This window comes from Accipiter gentilis, chromosome 4, assembly GCF_929443795.1.
Source record: "Accipiter gentilis chromosome 4, bAccGen1.1, whole genome shotgun sequence".
In the NCBI taxonomy this organism is placed as follows: domain Eukaryota; kingdom Metazoa; phylum Chordata; class Aves; order Accipitriformes; family Accipitridae; genus Astur; species Astur gentilis.
The window spans coordinates 6,606,324-6,623,718 of NC_064883.1; the positions used below are offsets into that span (position 1 = coordinate 6,606,324).

General features: G+C 38.9%; 2 protein-coding genes across 4 annotated transcripts in view; one reads left to right on the forward strand and one right to left on the reverse strand.

Moving 5' to 3' along the window:
* The first annotated feature begins 940 nt into the window (after positions 1 to 940).
* SGO1 (shugoshin 1) lies at positions 941 to 6,546 on the forward strand. Of its 2 annotated transcripts, none has more exons than XM_049798896.1 (9): positions 941 to 1,049; positions 1,475 to 1,613; positions 1,699 to 1,886; positions 2,243 to 2,347; positions 2,827 to 2,891; positions 3,052 to 3,203; positions 3,789 to 4,646; positions 5,146 to 5,317; positions 5,550 to 6,546. In XM_049798896.1, exons 2-9 carry the CDS (start codon positions 1,478 to 1,480, stop codon positions 5,689 to 5,691), a joined length of 1,818 nt encoding a protein of 605 aa, XP_049654853.1. In that variant the 5' UTR covers positions 941 to 1,049; positions 1,475 to 1,477; the 3' UTR covers positions 5,692 to 6,546. The 2 variants fall into 2 exon arrangements, with proteins under 2 accessions (XP_049654853.1, XP_049654854.1); XM_049798897.1 differs by having other exon boundaries at positions 2,243 to 2,338.
* Positions 6,547 to 9,434: 2,888 nt separating this feature from the next.
* KAT2B (lysine acetyltransferase 2B) overlaps positions 9,435 to 17,395 on the reverse strand; it is a 43,983-nt gene continuing 36,022 nt past the window's right edge. For both annotated transcript variants that reach the window (XM_049798891.1, XM_049798892.1), the window contains 6 exons: positions 16,999 to 17,142; positions 14,040 to 14,154; positions 13,250 to 13,286; positions 12,870 to 12,933; positions 12,688 to 12,772; positions 9,435 to 9,826 (listed from right to left, as the gene is read on the reverse strand). In XM_049798891.1, coding sequence (XP_049654848.1) covers positions 9,633 to 9,826; positions 12,688 to 12,772; positions 12,870 to 12,933; positions 13,250 to 13,286; positions 14,040 to 14,154; positions 16,999 to 17,142 — 639 coding nt within the window. In that variant the 3' untranslated portion in view covers positions 9,435 to 9,632. The remainder of the gene's footprint in view (positions 9,827 to 12,687; positions 12,773 to 12,869; positions 12,934 to 13,249; positions 13,287 to 14,039; positions 14,155 to 16,998; positions 17,143 to 17,395) is intronic.

Sequence of the window (17,395 nt, forward strand, 5' to 3'; positions counted from 1 at the left end):
CAGTAACAGTTGTTATAAGAATGACATAATCAAAGAAAACGCTTGTGGGGTGGTAGGGAGGCGGACAGTGGGCCGAAGTCCTCACAGCCAGGCAGCGAGCCTAACCTCAGCCGCACGTCTCCTACGCTTCACGGCCTGGCCACACACAAACCTCACCGGGCAGCAGTTGCCGTCATCCTATCGATGGGATTTTGAAACAGCTTCTCTCATAAAATAAGCGTTCGAGAACAGCCTTAACTCCGCAGCTTTTCTAGTGTTTTCTTTTCACGCTACAAGGGCAGGAGTTAGGAGCGTTCCGCAAGAAGCATGGTCCAGGAGGAGCGGGAACGGCTCACCTTGCTACGGCTGCAACGAGCAACTGCTGCCAAGCGAAATGCCTACGAGTAACGACTTTTATCGCTTGGCTTTGCTGTTCCATAAACAGCTCAGCGCTTCTGCCTCCACGCCGGCAGCTGAGGGGATGCAGGCCAACACAAGGGCGGCGGGGCCCACCCGGCCTCAGCCAGAGACCCGCGGCTGGGGTGGCGGGGGGGAGGAGGGGACCGCGAGCGGCCACAACCGCCTCCAGGGCGCGAGACCGGCCCCGCCTTGGAGGGTGCCGCCCCCGCCCCAGGGGGCGGGGCGGGGCGGGGCGGGAGCGAGGCCAGCTTGGGCCGGGCTGGAGCGCCGGGAGGGCGGAGCCTCCGGTGCGGCTCGGAGGGGCGGGGCCAGCCGCGAGGCCCCGGATGAGCGCGGCGCCCGTGCTGTGACGCCCGGGGCCGGACCCACCAATGCGAGGGCGCGGCGGTGGTTTTTGAACGCCGGGGAGCGGCGCTAACGGCCCGGTCGCGCGCGGGGACGTCCTGCCGCCCCCCGCGAAGGCGCAGCGCGCGGGCAGCGGTTGCCGCCGCCGCCGCCGCCGCCGTCGTCAGGCGTAGCCGGGGCTCTGCGGCGGGCGCCAGGCGGGAGCCCGGCTGCGGCGGCTGGTGGCGGGCTAACGGAGGCTGAGGCTTGGGCAGCCGCGGCCGTACGTGGGAGGTGCCCGGCGGCGTATACGCCCTTCTGAGGAGGTACGGCCGGCCGGTCGGTGGGTGGGTGTCCTGAGGGCCTTCCTTCAGCGTTAGGGTAGCTGGTGGGGGGGCCGCTTCCGACGCCTCGGGGACCCACACACACACACACCCCCGCCGCCACTACCCGCCGTACCGGCGTGATGCGAGTGTTTAGAGGCCTCGGCCTGGTCTTCGCCGCGGACGCCGTGGGCTTTGCAGTTCCGATAATCGGCAACAGCGACAGTAGCAGTGCTGCAAAAATTGTTTTGGAAATGGCCACAGCTGTGTGGCTTTTCATATTTGTGGGTCTCTCCTACGTGTGTATATGCAAGTTAAAAATACCATGAGCTTTGCTCTCGTTTCTCTGTTCCTTTTCTTTCGGCATTGGGGAGCGTTGTGCGACACCAGCTTAATGAGTTCTTCACCCTTTGTATTTCTAACGGTAGAAAATGGCCGAGTACTTGAAAAAATCCTTCAAAGACAGTCTGGACAGCATAAAAGAACGAATGAAAGAGAAAAGAAATCAGAAATGGACCAAGATGGGTAAAAATAGCCATATATCCGCTGTAAGGTGCAAAATAGCAAGTAAGTTGCTTAAATATCTTAATAGTTTTCAGAATTATTCATTTTTCTTTTAAACTGAGTTGAAGTACTCACTGTTCTGTTGCAGCCAACAGCTCCAAGCAAATGAAGAGCCTCCAAGCAAACAACAGAGACCTAGTTCAGGCTTTGCAAGAAGAAAAGCTCAAACTGAGGGATGCCCAGGCTACTATCCTTCATTTGAGGAAAGAGTATCACAATCTGAAGGTTCAGATGTTTGACTTGCAAAGGTTCAAGCAAGCACAAGGACTTGTTGAGGTACTTTTAGTAATAACTTTATGATTTAGTGAAGCTGAACACCAGCATCTGCACCAATCCACTGATGTATTTATGATCTTAAATGTTTCATAAAAAATTAACTCAATATATAGAGCAACGTTTTTCATGTTTTCACCTGATCTGGCAATTAACTAATTATTTTTTTCTGGCTACTCTTTCTTCTTTAATTAAAATCTGTCTTCTGTGATTTGATATTTTTTTTAAGCACAGTTGAAGGTAACTGACACAGGTACATTCAGGATTTAGTCATCTCGTAATACTGATAAGTTATTACATTGGTAGTTGATATTTGAGTATGGCAGTAACAGTGTTACATTCCTTCTTTTGTCCATTAGAATCGATTGTCAGCCTTGAATGAGATAATTTCAAGAGTTTCTCAGAATTTACTAAACTCAATTGATCTCCTTGGCCCAGCAGAGAATTTGTGTTCGGTGAGTGTAGTAAGTACCTTTTTCTCTTGAGGGGCAGGATTCCTGTTAATTCTTTGCCCTTACTCCTTCCAGCATAGATGCACATAGCTTTTGAGATTTGAGCCTTAGTTTGGAGGTATGAATTGTCCCACAGTTCCTAGTATGGCATGGGGCCCGCATGTGTGTAGCAGGTTGTCAGTGGGACTGAGGATCTGCTATGAGGTGGTAGGAGCACCCTGATTTTCTATGGTTTTGTGTCTTGTTCCCTGTACCATGCTCACAATTCCTTCCCCTCTCTACTATCTGTATAATTGGGCTGGTGATGAATGTGCTGACTTGCAGGAGCTGAGTATGTGAGATCCCACAGCACTTTGTGTTAGCCAGACAGAAAGAGAAAGTCAAGGGCCTCTTTGGCCCTTCTGTGGGTAACTTGGCTGTTGTCTAAAATTTGTATATGGTGCAAGCTTGTTTCAGCTGTTTAGTTACCGTAAGATTTATTTTGTTGACAGAATCAGAGAGTGCTTTCTTCAGTTCCTGACAATAGTTCTAGTGCCGTAGGACAAATACATTCAGTGTAAGTATCTTTTATTAATACCTACTTATATTTGAAAATTTGTTGCAGTAAGCTGAATTTTCTGCCTGGAAAAAGGGAAGAAATCCAAATGTAATGAAGTAGCTCATTGTCATAAAATAGATTGCTGTTGAGTAAATACTACCTTTAGTATTTTTTCTAGAGGGCCTCTGCAGTGTGCTGATGAAGATGATCGAGTACTTCCAAGTGGGATGGAGGCTGATAGTGATAGAAATGGGCTGGCTCATTTTGTGTCAGAGACCTGTGAGAAATCAGAGAATGCCATTTCCTTAATCAAAATAGTTCCAACCAAAGGTAAATAAATCTAAGTATCAGTCATTGCCCTATTCTGAATTGGGGAAACAAACGTGTGAGTGTAAGTTTTGAATGTAATTACTGCTTTTGAAGTAACTGTCAAGTAATTTTCCACTTACTGTCAGAAAGATGAGATACTAATATTGGCAACTGGTAAACTTTTGAATGAAGATGCCTAGCAAAAGGGGGAGCAATGTGAAAATGCTTTGTCTTCTATGTACCTGCAATCTAGTTTCATTATCTACCAAGCAGTTCAACAGAGTAAAGTCATCTTTAGTCATGCATTCATGTATTAAATCAACAATTGTTAACAAAGCAAAATACTCAGAAAAATAAATGACCTGTAGATAACCTTTCCAAACAGAACAGTTTAGAAGAAAATCCTAATGTAGTAGACTTAACTGCTTTCTGTCTGGAAGGTGTATTAAACAGAGCTTATCTTGATTGCCAAATACTGGTTTATACAAATCTGTGAAGACAATTCTAAGAACAGTCTTAATTTTTGACAGGTTCAGAATTTGCACAAAACCTTAACAGGTCGTTACTATTTAGCTTTAATATGACTTTTTTTTCTTCAATTACAAGGGCAAACATCTGATTTTCATCTGGACAACATAAGGTCAGAGCTAGAAAATGTTGAATCTTCAAGTGGAAAGGATGGATTTGGTGATGTGTTACCAAAAAGTGTGTCCACCAGGCGTCGCTATTCAAAGATGAGAAATCACAAAGACCTTTGCACTGGTGTCTTGGACCGTTCAGAAGCACCTGATTCAACAAAAGAGCTTTCTAAACAGGATGAAATTAGACTTGAAGAAAGTCTAGAAAAGTATACTGTAGAAAACATAAATTCAGCTATTTCTCAGTTGAACGAAAACAAGGCAGGCTCAGAGCTGGTGTTGAGGCAGATAGAGTCTGAAACTGCGCAGTTCAACTTAAACAATAATTCTGGTCTTAAACAACGTGTGTGTAAAAGCAGAGAAGACTCTCAAGTAAGGAAAGAGAAGCATCAGAAGAGAAAACCAGAATGGCCTAAAATTACTTCCAGACAAAGACCAAAGAAAAGACAGAGTGAAGTGCCTTCCAAAGAAAAGTCTGATTTCTTGGGTGGCTCCAGTGATGCTTATGACTTTCACTTTGAAGAGTGTGTCCATGTTACACCTTTTCGACAAAATAAGGTGAATGACACAGATACCGGTGTGGATGGCAAAGAAGACTTATCCAAAACGAATACCATCGAGTCGAGTGATATTGAAGAAAGTTCAGATGATAGCCTCTATGAGCCTTACAAGAGTAAATCAAAAAAAAGGAGAAGTTCAGTGGAGAAGAAAGATACATTGTCAGTCCATGCAAGGCCAAGGTCTAAAAGATGTTTGGCACAGCGTGAGCAGAGACTCCATAATGAAAAAGAGACTGAAAGCAATAAGTCAAGGGACAAGTCTATTAGTAAGTGTAGAAAGTGTTCTGTAATTGGTTTTGTTTCCTTGAGAGATAACATTGTTTAAGGGATTTAGGCTTTTATTTTAGGTTTTTTAACAAATACAAACAGAATGTTATAAAAATCATTAGATTCGTTCTGTCTGCCCTTTTTTTTTGGTATCCCTCAGCAGAAATTGGAATTCAAGATATGCTTTGTTTAAGAAATTGGTCAACAGTGAATTAATACTTTATTTTAGATGTGTTTAATGATGTATTAAAGCTGAGGAAAAAAAGAGTATAAATTGAGACAGAAGTGGAATAACAAATCACACTTTGCCTGGCAATACTTAATTTATTTTTCAGAATTAAAATCCTGAATATTTGTTGATCCTCTTATGTATTCTTAAGTGGAAAGATGAAGATAATAGTTATAGCTGAGAGTTACTTCATGTCTAGGATGTTCATTGACATTCTCTTTTAAGCTAGCTTGTCTGAATGGTCTTAAGTGTGCCTAATTTCTTCCCAGGGCGGCCTTCTGAGCCATCTCGTGGTCATCTTTGTGATGTTACCAATACCACTCCATTGCTCCCCAGCACTGACAATGCAGCTATTGCCCCAGGAGGTGAAGGACCACGATCTCCAAAACGCAAGCGAAGCTGTACTCTTACTGTGAGCTATAAAGAACCAAGTATTGCAGGGTAAGTGTCTTACTTTCCAGTTTGATATAAAGTTCATGATGTTCCATCAAACGGAGGACTAGAGGGGATTATTTAAATATTGGAATTAAGTTCTTACCAAAACATTCAGAGAGAGGTCTGATGTTAATAATATGAAATAGTTCACATGAAGTTGAACTTACTAGCTGTAAGTTAATGTTTTAAGTGATATGGGGAACAAAACTCAATTTTGCCTATTTTTTTTGTTTATCAGGAAACTCAGGCGAGGAGATCCATTTACAGACATAAATTTTCTGCATTCTCCAATTTTCAAGCAGAAAAAAGATGCTAAACGGTGTTCTCTTAAGAAAGAATCTCTGTCAAAATACAATGAGAAATTTGTTGGTTGTCGTTGATATTTCCAGTCAGGATAGCAAAACTATGCTTTTTCCATGAAGAAAGGAAATCTTTTGTCCAGGAAAGTATTGTTGCACAATATCTTACACAAATATACAATTATTTGTGTCTTAATATTGAGGATATAAAATTGAGGTGGCTTGGTTTAAATCTAGTGACTCATTGATAAAGAAGATACAAGACTACTTTTATAACTACAGTGATTCCATTCAAATGCTTTTGAGAGGAAGTATCCCTACATCATGCATCTGTGAGTATATCAGAAATATCTGATGGAAAAGACAGTAAATGTAATTTCATGACTTATACCCTGCTTGATCTCAGAGTGGTTAGCAAAGGTAAACTTCAGGCATGTAAGATCAAATGTTTTTGTGTTTGTTTTTTTTAATAGCTGTATATATTTTTAATAGCTGATCTTGTTTATGTAATAGTTGTAGTTTCATACTGAAGCTCATAATAAATATCTTTTATGTTCGGAAACAGCTCAGAGCTGGTGGGTGTTCTTTTTGTGCAGTTTCCGTATTTGCTTCAAGGGTAGCAATGTCAGCGCTAGGCATACTGTACTGGCATAAGCATTGTTTAGAAGCAAGATTGCCAGTTGTAACTTATGTAGCTGGAGCCCTCAAAAGTAGCAATTTAGGGTTGGTTGGTACTGCTATGAATGCAAGTTATAATCAACCAGATGGGAACAAAGCAAATTTATCTGTGAAGGTTGGTGAAGAGTGCTGTGCTTTGGTGGAGGGTAAACTGCTATTATAGGACTTTGATAATTTTGGTCCTGGTTTGCCAAGTTCCTTTATCAGAGGAAGATCTGCCACATCTGAACTGGTACCATTTGGTACCACAATAGGCAGTATGCTAGAACAAGGCTGTTATAAACTGTCCAGCAAGATTTTGAGGTTGCAGAATTCTCAAACTACACTTTCTTTGCTGAAGAAGTATTAATAGATACATGAATACAAAGAGGAAAGCTACATTCAAAATAAATAATGGGAAAGTACAAAAATACAGGTTCTTCATTTGTCTTGCAAGATTGCCTGTCTCACCAGTCCCACTTCAACAGGTGTAAGATCTCTCCCTTTCTATAATAAAAATGTATAAACGGTTTTACCGGTAACTTACACAAGTCTCTCAACAGTAATAATAGCTGCAGCTATTGAGTGTTTGAAAATATTTGTTCACAACAGCCTTTGGATGTTGGAATTGAAACTTAACCTTCCATTTGTATCCTAAAATTCTAGCTCTGGGCCTTACCATCTTCATTCTGAAACTCTTTGGTACTATAGGAACTTAAGCAGAAAGATTTGTTTGCTGAAAGAAGAGAACACCTGAAGTTAAATCAAACAGCTGTTTATCAGGGACAGAAAAAGAACAATGTGATAGTAGAGCAGCCCAAGGTGCAGGTGTGGTGGGTCTGGGGTTTTTCTGAATAAGAAATTTGAAGAATTACTGCAGGAAGAATTGTAGTCTAGCTCACCTAATCTCAACTGATATTCATAGAAGTGTCCAGGAAAACAGCTCAGCCTCTTTTGACTACTACTTGCTACTCTCCAAACAGTATGCTTTTACGTGATGTGGCACAGGACTAAATCTTAGTGGATGGAGCAGGGGGAGAATCTCTTCATACTCTCCAATTATCTGTCAGGTATTGGACAGGTGCAAGGTTTATGGTACACAAAGTAAGTGTATCATCTGAATAACATCATGGTGATAGTAGGTAAGTACAAGCTCAACATGGACTGTAGTTTGCTCCCATATATATATTGTGTGTTATGAATAAAGGACTTCAGTAGACACAAATGAGAAAACAGCATAAGCATGCTTTAAGGTGAAAAATCAAAACTTTTGAACAGCTCAGTCAAAGAATTGTTTGAGATGTTGAGGAGACAGGAGTAACAGCACTGTAGCTCAGTAGTTGGTATGGAGCTGGGAATGCTACTTGGAATGGTCAGCTTTCTATACTGAATTCTTGGCTCAGCTTAGTACACTGTGCTCCCAGTGAACCTGGGAGGCTTTTCTGCATATTTTCTATAGTGTACCTGGAAGATGCACTTTACTGCACTCTTGTAAGTTTACTGTGCTTCAGTGTATATTTGTAGTGCAAGAACTAATTAATCAAAAAAGAGACCAAAATAAGTAGGGTTTTGTACATATATAATTTAAAACTAATCTGTACCAGTACAATATATTAATTTTACAAATGTAAAGTTCATCAGCTGTTAAAGCATTTGCAAAACCACATATCCTACTGTAACTTTATTGCACAGTATCTATGAAAATATTAATTCTTAAATTAGAAAACAAATGTTTCAATATAGAAGAGACAATCTGATTGAAAGACAATAAGAAAATCTACTCTGAAAATAACAAAATTTCACAGGATACCAAGCTTAACAGGTGCATCTGTAGTCCCAATCTACAAAACAGGATTATAGCATCCAGTACTGGCTATTTAAAAAAAAAAATACTCACTGTACCTTTATTATAGATCCAAACGTAGGTCAGACTAATCTCATACAAAACACTATGCCAAGTCTAGTGTTAACATTTTGAATACTTTGTGTACCACATTTACTACTTCCAGGTAGCTCCTGACATCTACTTGCTGAATCAACTTGTGATTTAACATTGCACAGGCATTTTGCAGGAATATATTCTTTGACACAGCACAGGATTGGGGGTTTTTCAGTCTTATAACTACTGAATTTTACCAGTGTAACATCTGTAAATATAAAACACCAAGAATGAAAGTTAAATCTGTTTTTCACAAAAGCAATTATAATTTACAGGTACAAACTCTAATTGGAAAATGTCAAGTGATAACTTTTTGGCCTGCACTGATCTCCATTAGGAAGTTAGGTGTACCTCTTAAATGTAGTGTAAGCAGCAAAATATATATATTTTATATATATGTGCTCAATTTGAAGATATACTAACACAAATTTTAAAATGTTAATATGTTCCTGGGTCTAAATAATCACAGTTAATAAGCATTTACAATAAAGCTTGGTAGAAAATCCAGTTTACCACAGAACCAAGTGTACAAGCTAGAAGCTGTCATATGTTGAATTCTTTTGTGTATGATAGTCTTATCTCTGCTAAATAATCTAAATAATTTCTCAGTGAAGAGTAGTAAATAGAGTGGATCATGAAGTGCATCAAAACCTTAACTCTACTAAGCCAATTGAAATTGTCTAGTATATGTGAATGAGATTCTCTGAAGTTATTTTGGGTACTTATGTCCTGCATAAGCCAAGTCACTATGATATTACACATCTAGCCAGATTTTTTTTTTTAATAGTGGTTATGAGATTACAATTTGCAGGTAAAATATTTATCAAAACCCCAAATGAATAGAAAAACTTGCATCTATCAAATATTACAGGCAGTTGTTTTTCAGAACTGGCTGTTCTCTCACAGCTTCTCAACCAGCTGAGTGTTTCTTTTAAAAAATAACATCTTATAAAAAGATTCTACAAAGAAACAAGTGTTTCAGACACACACCCCCCCCAACTGTTGTTTTCCCTTACTATTTTCTTTTTTACTGGAAAAAAAATAATAAAACTTTATCAAATAGGTACTGCATTAGGTAAGCTATAACATCTGTTGTCTAGGAATTTTCTTCATATTCCCAAACGTGTGCAATTTCCCACATGTTTTGTGGGGTTTCTGAGGCTGTAGCTGATAAACTCATTATGAACATATGGTAATGGGCACACAAAAGAAATTTTCCATAATTAAATACATTATAAAGCATTTTAATAAAATAATTTTTGTAACTTCAGTATAATACATGTTTGCAAAACTAAAAGGGTTTTTAAAAGTGCTAAGTATTAAACAGAAGTTTCTTGAAACCTTGAAGTCCCACAACTCAGTTGATACATAACGGCTTCCCCTGCCCATGAAGTAGGCACACTATTTGGTTGTAAAAAGGACAGTGTCACTTGTCAATTAATCCAGCTTCTTTAATTTTTGTGTAGAAGAATTTCTCCAGTATATTGGCACATTTGTAGTATTCACTCTCAGGGGGGTTGTACTCTCTGCAATTTGTAAAGACTCGCTGCAAGTCTGCCATGAATAATTTCTTAGACACGTAGTACCTATTCTTGAGTCGCTCACTCATTGTTTTGAGATCTGTACAGAAGAAAAATAGATTAACAGCATTTGATTCAAATACATTTTGTATGCAATATCCATTTAGACTGATTTGCCATTTAACATGAACTGGCAAAGCTAGGATTTGGAATTCCTAATTGCCTTCACGTAAGGTGCAGTCCCTTTTTTAGCTTCAACAGCAATTGGGCCCCTGGAACTAAGCAATATTTCACTGTAAGAATAACTTTGTGTAGAGTTTATTTTTTCTTCTTTAAAAGATTAAAGCACCATTGTTTTGTTTTGTCATCCTTCTCTGAGTTTTTAGTGGGTATTAGGTGTCCCTAACTCTCATCTAACTGTTCTGTGAGGCAAAGCTGCTGTCAGCTCTGCTGGAGGAGGCCTTAGGAGTATATAAGCAAGGAGTGCAAACATCAAAAAACATGTACATTAACCTAAAATCCTCACTTCTTTCTGAACACAGCAGAGACGAGACATCGGTCTATACCACATGCAGTACATGCAGCTTTGAAAAAATATTTTGTACCACGCTCTACTTATATTTTAATATTTTCAAAGTTCATAGTTATGTATCCCATTTTAAGAGTCATGTGAGAACAGATCTCTCCTGCTTTCAATGCATCATACAAAACCTTTACTTGTAAAACGTTCTTTAAGAAATGTTTTCCTTTATACTAAAATCAGTCATCCATTAAATAATGTAAGTCATCCGTGTTCTCCACACAGTCACTGTCCCAGTAATTCTTACCAGGCATTTGAAAACTTTGTCTACATTACAAGTGTTCTAGGAGCGAGTACAGGAATAGAAGTAGTGGGAGGTGTGCTGGATGCCTTGGCTTTTCTCACCTCAGATGCTCTTAACTATTTTTTTAGCAATGCTTGAACCAGGCTTCAGCAGCACCTTTGTGAAACCGTAACAGAAACAAAACAGCTGAAACAGGGAAGACTTACTGCCAAGTACTGCAAGGAAAGCAGAGACCAAACACCTCCAATGCAAAGCAATTAAACCCTAAAACTTGAGATTTAAAAATACGGTTGTGGGTATTTTTGTTTTGGTTTGGGGTGTTTTTTTTTTGTTTAGTTGGTTTGGGTTTTTTTAAGGGAAATTTGACTTTAGTAAAATAGAGAAAAACCCTGTTCTCCTCTAACTACAGTGAGAGTTTGGCTCCATCTGTCACTCAGCCATAGAGCTTTTGTGTTGCAGATGAAAAGGAAATAAACAGTATTTCTTGAAAATAAGCAGGGGAAAGAGCACTTAAAACAGGGGAAGAAAGTGTTTAGACATGAGAACTGATGTCAGGAGGTAGTCAAAAAAATCTACAGCCACACCTCTCAAATATTGTACAATTTAGTCTGTATGCAAACGTAACGACAAATGTATCTTGTATGTGATAGCATAAGAAAAGACAATGCTGTTTGTTTCTTTCTAATTGAAATTACGTCTGAGTGATTTTTGTACAGTATCATCACGCTGACAGCGAGAGCAGAAAGAAAGCAAAAGTTGATCGTGAATCAAAACATGGTTTAGTTGTGCTGGGTTCCTTAGCTGAAAAAACAAAGCAACACTAAACCAAAGACCTCAGTTTAATCTTAAAATGAGAGCTGCTGCCCCTACCTCCAGTGTAATACATCTGAATAAGGGAAGTACAGACAACATTCCTACTTTGGGCTTGCCAACCCAGGCAGTAAGTTCTTTGTAACCACTCTTCAGATCAAACAGCCATCTAGATCTAGCCTCTGCTCAGAAAAGCATACAGGGAAACCTCTGCCATGGGAGGGTGTCAACATTCTTTTCTTCATTGCTAGAAAATACATTTGTGTCAGGGAAACAGGACGCCGGCTGCTGTTTTATAAAGTACACATGTATTTGCTATTTGGAAATGATAAGTTGAATATAAAAAAATCATTAAGCCAAACTGGTATACACAGGCTAGGAGCCTATGCAAAACAGCATGAACAAACACTTTCATTCCCTGAGAAACTGATTGATAGTAGCTTGCAATGAACTTGTATTTCATTCTCTAGTAACATAAAAGGTACAGAAACTGTAATCAGAAAGATGAAGGTGAGTACTGCATAAACAATGAAGGAGGAGCAGGATTCCGTTTTAAATCTGCTGCAATACAAATCAAAATAAACACCTACTTAGAACAGCACTGAATCATCATTGAAATTATACAATGCAGCAGTCAAAAGCACAGAAAAATGTTACTAGCAGTTGTGTACTTCCCTTGGCAAGTAATCCTGCATAAACAATACCTGCATGATTTAAAAATAAAAATAAATAAATAAATAAACCACCTCGGACAACTTTGGCAGATAAAATATAAAGATAGTTATCTTACAATCAGTGGCATGAAGCATTTTCCTAAACTTAAATTGTAGCAAACTGCTATGACTTACTAGGAGAACCCAGGTACTTTTGAAAAGGTTTTCTCTATGTGATTTGGAAAGCTTAAATCTGTTTTTCAAAGCAATTCAAATGCTCAGGTGTTCCTGAAAGTTTGCCTTGAGATTTTTTTAACTTACCAGTACGATCTGCAATGACCAGTGACCACACATAAGAACATATTTGTAGAACTCACACAAACCTGCTCAGTCCAAAAGTTTCTAGCTGACTGCACCGTTAAAGAGCTTGCTAGGGCTCTCTGGGGCATACTAAGATTTCGCTAGTATACACTATAGATGCTTCACAAAGGTCATAAAGCAGTAATAGATTTCAAATAACAGCATCATACTCTTGGCACTTCAGAGCTGCAAGCTATTCAGCTGCAAGTAATATATATCTTTTAACACAAAACAACCAGATTACAATTTATCTGCTATGTCTTCAGCTATCAAGATTTTTAAACTCTATACTTAAAAAATGTTAATGGCATTACCCATGGGAAACCTTATAACTTCATAATATCCAGGAGCTTCTGTTCTCTTCACAGGTTCCATGAAGGGCCAAGCGCTTTGATGGCTCTTTGGTAAAGAAAAAAGTAAGGTATCTAATATGGAAACTCTATATTGGAAATCATTTAAAAATCTTTACAGAAGGTAAACTAGAACTAGCACTCACCTTCACCTGCTGCAGGATGGTTTTTAATGTGCTGTAAAGTTGATCCGGATCCTTGGGCTCCTTACTTGAAAGAAAATATGAATACCAAAAGATTAGCTTGAATCCCTTATCTTCATTCCTATGACATGCCTCTTACCTAAATGCAACTCCAAAGTTTCAAGCATTTTATGAAAGAAATATAATTAAAACAAAACCAAACAACCCCCCCAACCCTACTCCCCCCCCCAAAACCTCAAACCCACTTAAGAACTCATCCCTTGCAGATTATTTATCTATTTTCCAGGGGATAGAAGGAAATAGCAAATTACATTATTTAGAGACTTTTCTCAAAGGAATCTCCAAACTGCTTCATCATTTTACTTTGTGCAGCACTTACTTACCCTCTTTCTTTTCCACTTGGTTTCCAGCCAGTCTCTCCTGTACACCAACAACATGAGAGATTACATGGGAACTACAGTAGGTCAAAACATTAACTGAGTTATTGCAACTCTAAAAAGGTAAGCCATTTCAGCACTGCTGCAGTAAAACAGGTTTGTTTTTATAAAAGCTACTCCTACTAACACAACCATCTAGCCTACAGACCCATTCAATTTCTGACATGCCTCTTCCTCCAGACTGCTGAAAAGATTCTAAAATATTCCTACATGAAACACACAATTTTTCAATAATTCAATCCATATTTTACCACAACCTCTGTAAGGAATAATGATGTCAGTGTTATCCAATTTGATTCCCTAGGGACAGAGAATAAATTGCAGAAAAGCACAGTTGAAAAAAATCCCCCAAACGGTGATACTTAAAATATTCTAATTCTGTTTTGCCCTGTAAGTCCATGTTTAGCACAGAACTCATCCTTGTACAGGAATGCAGTGCATAAGAGTGGTGCCAGAGGGAAATTGCTGACTACACTGCGATACAAATCAAAGAGGGATCATGTATAAATAAAATTATACACGTACATAAAAGAGGATCAGCCTGGGATGCCTTGGGGAAGTCTCAAAGACAGCAGTTGTAATGGAAACACAACAATCTTCACAGAAATCAAATCAGCAGACCAAAACAATTACATTTTAATAAAAAAGAAATGCGTAACTACATTAGTATTTCTAGTCTTAGACCTTTCTTGGGCTGTTCTGCTTCTGTTCTACATTAAAAGAGGTTGATACATACTAATGCCAGGAATGCTTTCTATAGGAATCTGCCGTACTCCATCTTTGAAGCAAGAAAGGCCAGGATAAACTTTTCGTATCTGAGCTTGCTTCCTTTCTATGAGCTTTTTAATGATCTGTAATAAAGCAGGAGAGAAAAAAAAAATTTGCTCAAAGTGACCCAGAGGATTAATGCAGAACTGTGATGAACAGAAACACTCTCGCTTCCTACTCATACGGTCCTTATAGATCCCCTGAAGTTGCCAAGAGGGGTGAGCTACCTGGCCAAACATTGATTCTGCAGATGAGGCTACCAAGTCTCTCAGCTGCCCATTTCGGCGCAAATCTGGAAGAAAAGGAGTCATTGCTTGCTGTATTGATCACAAGCTGCACAGCTCCTGGGAAGGTGGCAGCAGAGGTAGGGAAGGAAATTTCCTGGAAGCAGGTTTGGGAACTGGCTCTAATTCTAATAGCTGCTGCTTCTGAACTGCTTCAGCACAGCTGGTCAGAAATTTCAAGGCACATACTGTATGCACATATTTCAATGCACTTATACGTTCATATTCCAGAATTTTAGAAATAGCTGTTCACTTCAAAGTCTCCATATAACTGTAGGAGTTGCTTAGATATCAGTCAGATATACTCTTACTGAAGATTTTTTTCTCAAGGAAGTGAGAATGATGCCACTCTTTGGAACTGAAATTCTACTCTGCTTGTAAATGCCAGGAAAGGCTTTTCCAGTTCTGGGGTACACTCTGTTCTGCTTTGCAATCTCATTACCTCAATTCTAAGTAATTTGCTTTCTTGCTTTTGATACACACTTAAGACTCTTACCTAAGCTTTTTGTGTCCTGAATATGTCACTTTCAAAATGGCTTACTTCATAACTGGGAGTAAACAAATGCACAACCATTCAGACAACCACAGTTCGAGAGACTCTTTTCTTTGGAAATAATAAAGATGGACATATGTCTAAGGACCTTCACTCTCCCACACATAGTATTTTCTCTCAAAGAAGAGCAAAAGAAAAAAATCAGACTTTCAATAGAGATTACAAATGTTAAGAAAAATACAGGATACAAGAGCACCATGGCCAGATTCCAGCATAACGTCAAAATACTTTCAAACTAATTGTTAAATCCACCTTAAACCCTTCTTGCAATTTAGGAACTAGTGGTTCCTCCTGATTAAAACAAGCTATTCAATCAGTAACACTGATTACTCACAAGTCAGCAGGTCACAAAGCTTTGCACAAAGGGATTTTTCATATTTTTCAGAATGACTATAAATGAGCTACAAATCAGGCAGTGCAAACTCACAAATGGTGGTCTGTGACTGGTACCCAGTGTCGGGTGACGTGGTCTTAGCAGCCATAGGCATATACTCTAATTCTTTGAATAAAAGCTTAGATCCCATGAAAAGCTTCTTTTCTAAAAGGACAGGACTAGAAAACTCTGTTGTCTAGTAATGGCCAATACCAGCAGCAAACCAAATCAGCATGTAATCCATTCTGTCAACATTCAAAACTCTACTTATGTTGAGGTGTCCTCTTCATTGCTTTTGATTTGAGCAGACAAGCGAACATTCTTCATAAAGCTGCAGACTGTGAGGGCTATTTCTAAATTTCCTTGCAACAGGGAGAATAAAAAGCCTGGTCTGTGTTTTGAGTGTCAAACAGGCAATCCTAAGATGCACTTCCAAAGGTGTATGTATTTATTCTCTGAGAAGATACAACAGCATAGATCAGTGTATAGTAACAGCTTTATTTCTAATAATGGTAGACATGAGATGTCTAGAGGACCAAGGCACTTCACCTCCAAGTGGAGTGTCTCCAAGTGCTCTGGAACAATATGGACATCCCACCAAATGAGAGAGTGAAGAATGCAAAATAACATATGCTAATAAAGCAGTCCCAGAGCCAAAATCTTGAAAACCAACTTAAGTTTTTGGAAGTGACATGTTGATGGTTCGGGCCTAGAACTGTATTACTGCAGTTAAACAGGCCTGAGATGTAACAGGCTACAAGAGACACGTCCACTATCTGCCCACCCTGACGACAACCCATCCCTAAGGGGAAGGTGACGTGTCCAGCAGTAGACTAGGATCTGAAAAGTAACCCAACCAAGCAGAAATGGAAGGGGAAAAAATTATCTATGTTGTATGGACATATGAGAACTTTCCCAATGAGTGAAGTTAAGAAACCTTGTAAACTAAATGCACTCAGATATTGTCTTTCTTTCTACAAGCATGGGCCAAATAGTTCTATTGGAAGGAAGATAATTGTTCCATGAAGAAGCATTTTAACAAAATAAAAAGTCATGAGATTTGACCAAACTTGTAAGAACAATTATCCTTGTAATTTGTATTTCTTTAAAAACCAAGGAAGGTATTTAAACACAACTAGAAACATCTTAATTATTTGCTAATAAACTGCCTTATTGTATGGAATATTATTACAGACTAAATAAAGAACATCCTACAAACTCCAAAGAGGGATAGTCTGGAATTTAAGACAGCCTACCCTTGATTTGTATATTAAAACAGTGGCAGAAAAAATAATCCTCTTTCTTTCAAATAAAATACAGGACATGCAGTACAAACACTCCATTCAAAAGTCACTCTAATGAATGCTACTGTCATTGGGGGTAAAAAGAAAAGAAAAAAACTAGCAAAGGTGCAGAACAAATCACTCTAACAATATTTTGCTTAGTTACCATCTAAGACAAAATTTAGCTATGAAATACTTCCCAAAAAATCAGTACTTTTCAACACTTCTGTTATCATAAATTTAGTAAGGTAGAATTTAATGCTTCAGCTGAAAAATTACGCCACTGGAACTTGAATGAAAATTCTAACTAATAAAAGTATATATTCTGATGTTTTAAGCACCAAAGCAATGAAGAGAGCTAACCTGGCAGTGACTGAATTGTTTCTAGACATCTGAATAGATTATAATGTTCAGTGTTTCATTTCAGCCTTTACCTCTTTTTGCTTTTTAATGATGACAGAAAATTCTGTGTAGGGGATCCTTGGATTTAATTCACATCCCATTAATGTGGCACCCTCATAATCCTTGATGTAGCCAACGTATTTTGCTTTTGGTACTTTAATATCTTTGGAGAAACCCTGAAGAAGAAAAAAACTCAAGTTGTCATGATGCCATTTTCCTTTTACATTTGTTTTAACTGAAATGCTATGATGGTTTAGAACCAAATTCATCATAATGTTAAAATACAGACAATACAGCAGAAAGAGTTACAGACAATGGTTCACAGTGTTGCAAACACCTCATGGGAGTCACTTGATACAAGAATAGTTAATTGTTTATATGTATAGGAAACGAAGGCAGATAGGGGAGATAAAGAGATGGAGGAAAAGA

Bases quoted from the DNA above. Each gene is read 5' to 3' on its own strand.
- SGO1 (XM_049798896.1), top strand. From the start codon at position 1,478: ATGGCCGAGTACTTGAAAAAATCCTTCAAAGACAGTCTGGACAGCATA. The intron at 1,614-1,698 runs GTAAGTTGCTTA...GTTCTGTTGCAG, and splicing joins TGTAAGGTGCAAAATAGCAA to CCAACAGCTCCAAGCAAATG. The intron at 5,318-5,549 runs GTAAGTGTCTTA...TTTGTTTATCAG, and splicing joins AAAGAACCAAGTATTGCAGG to GAAACTCAGGCGAGGAGATC.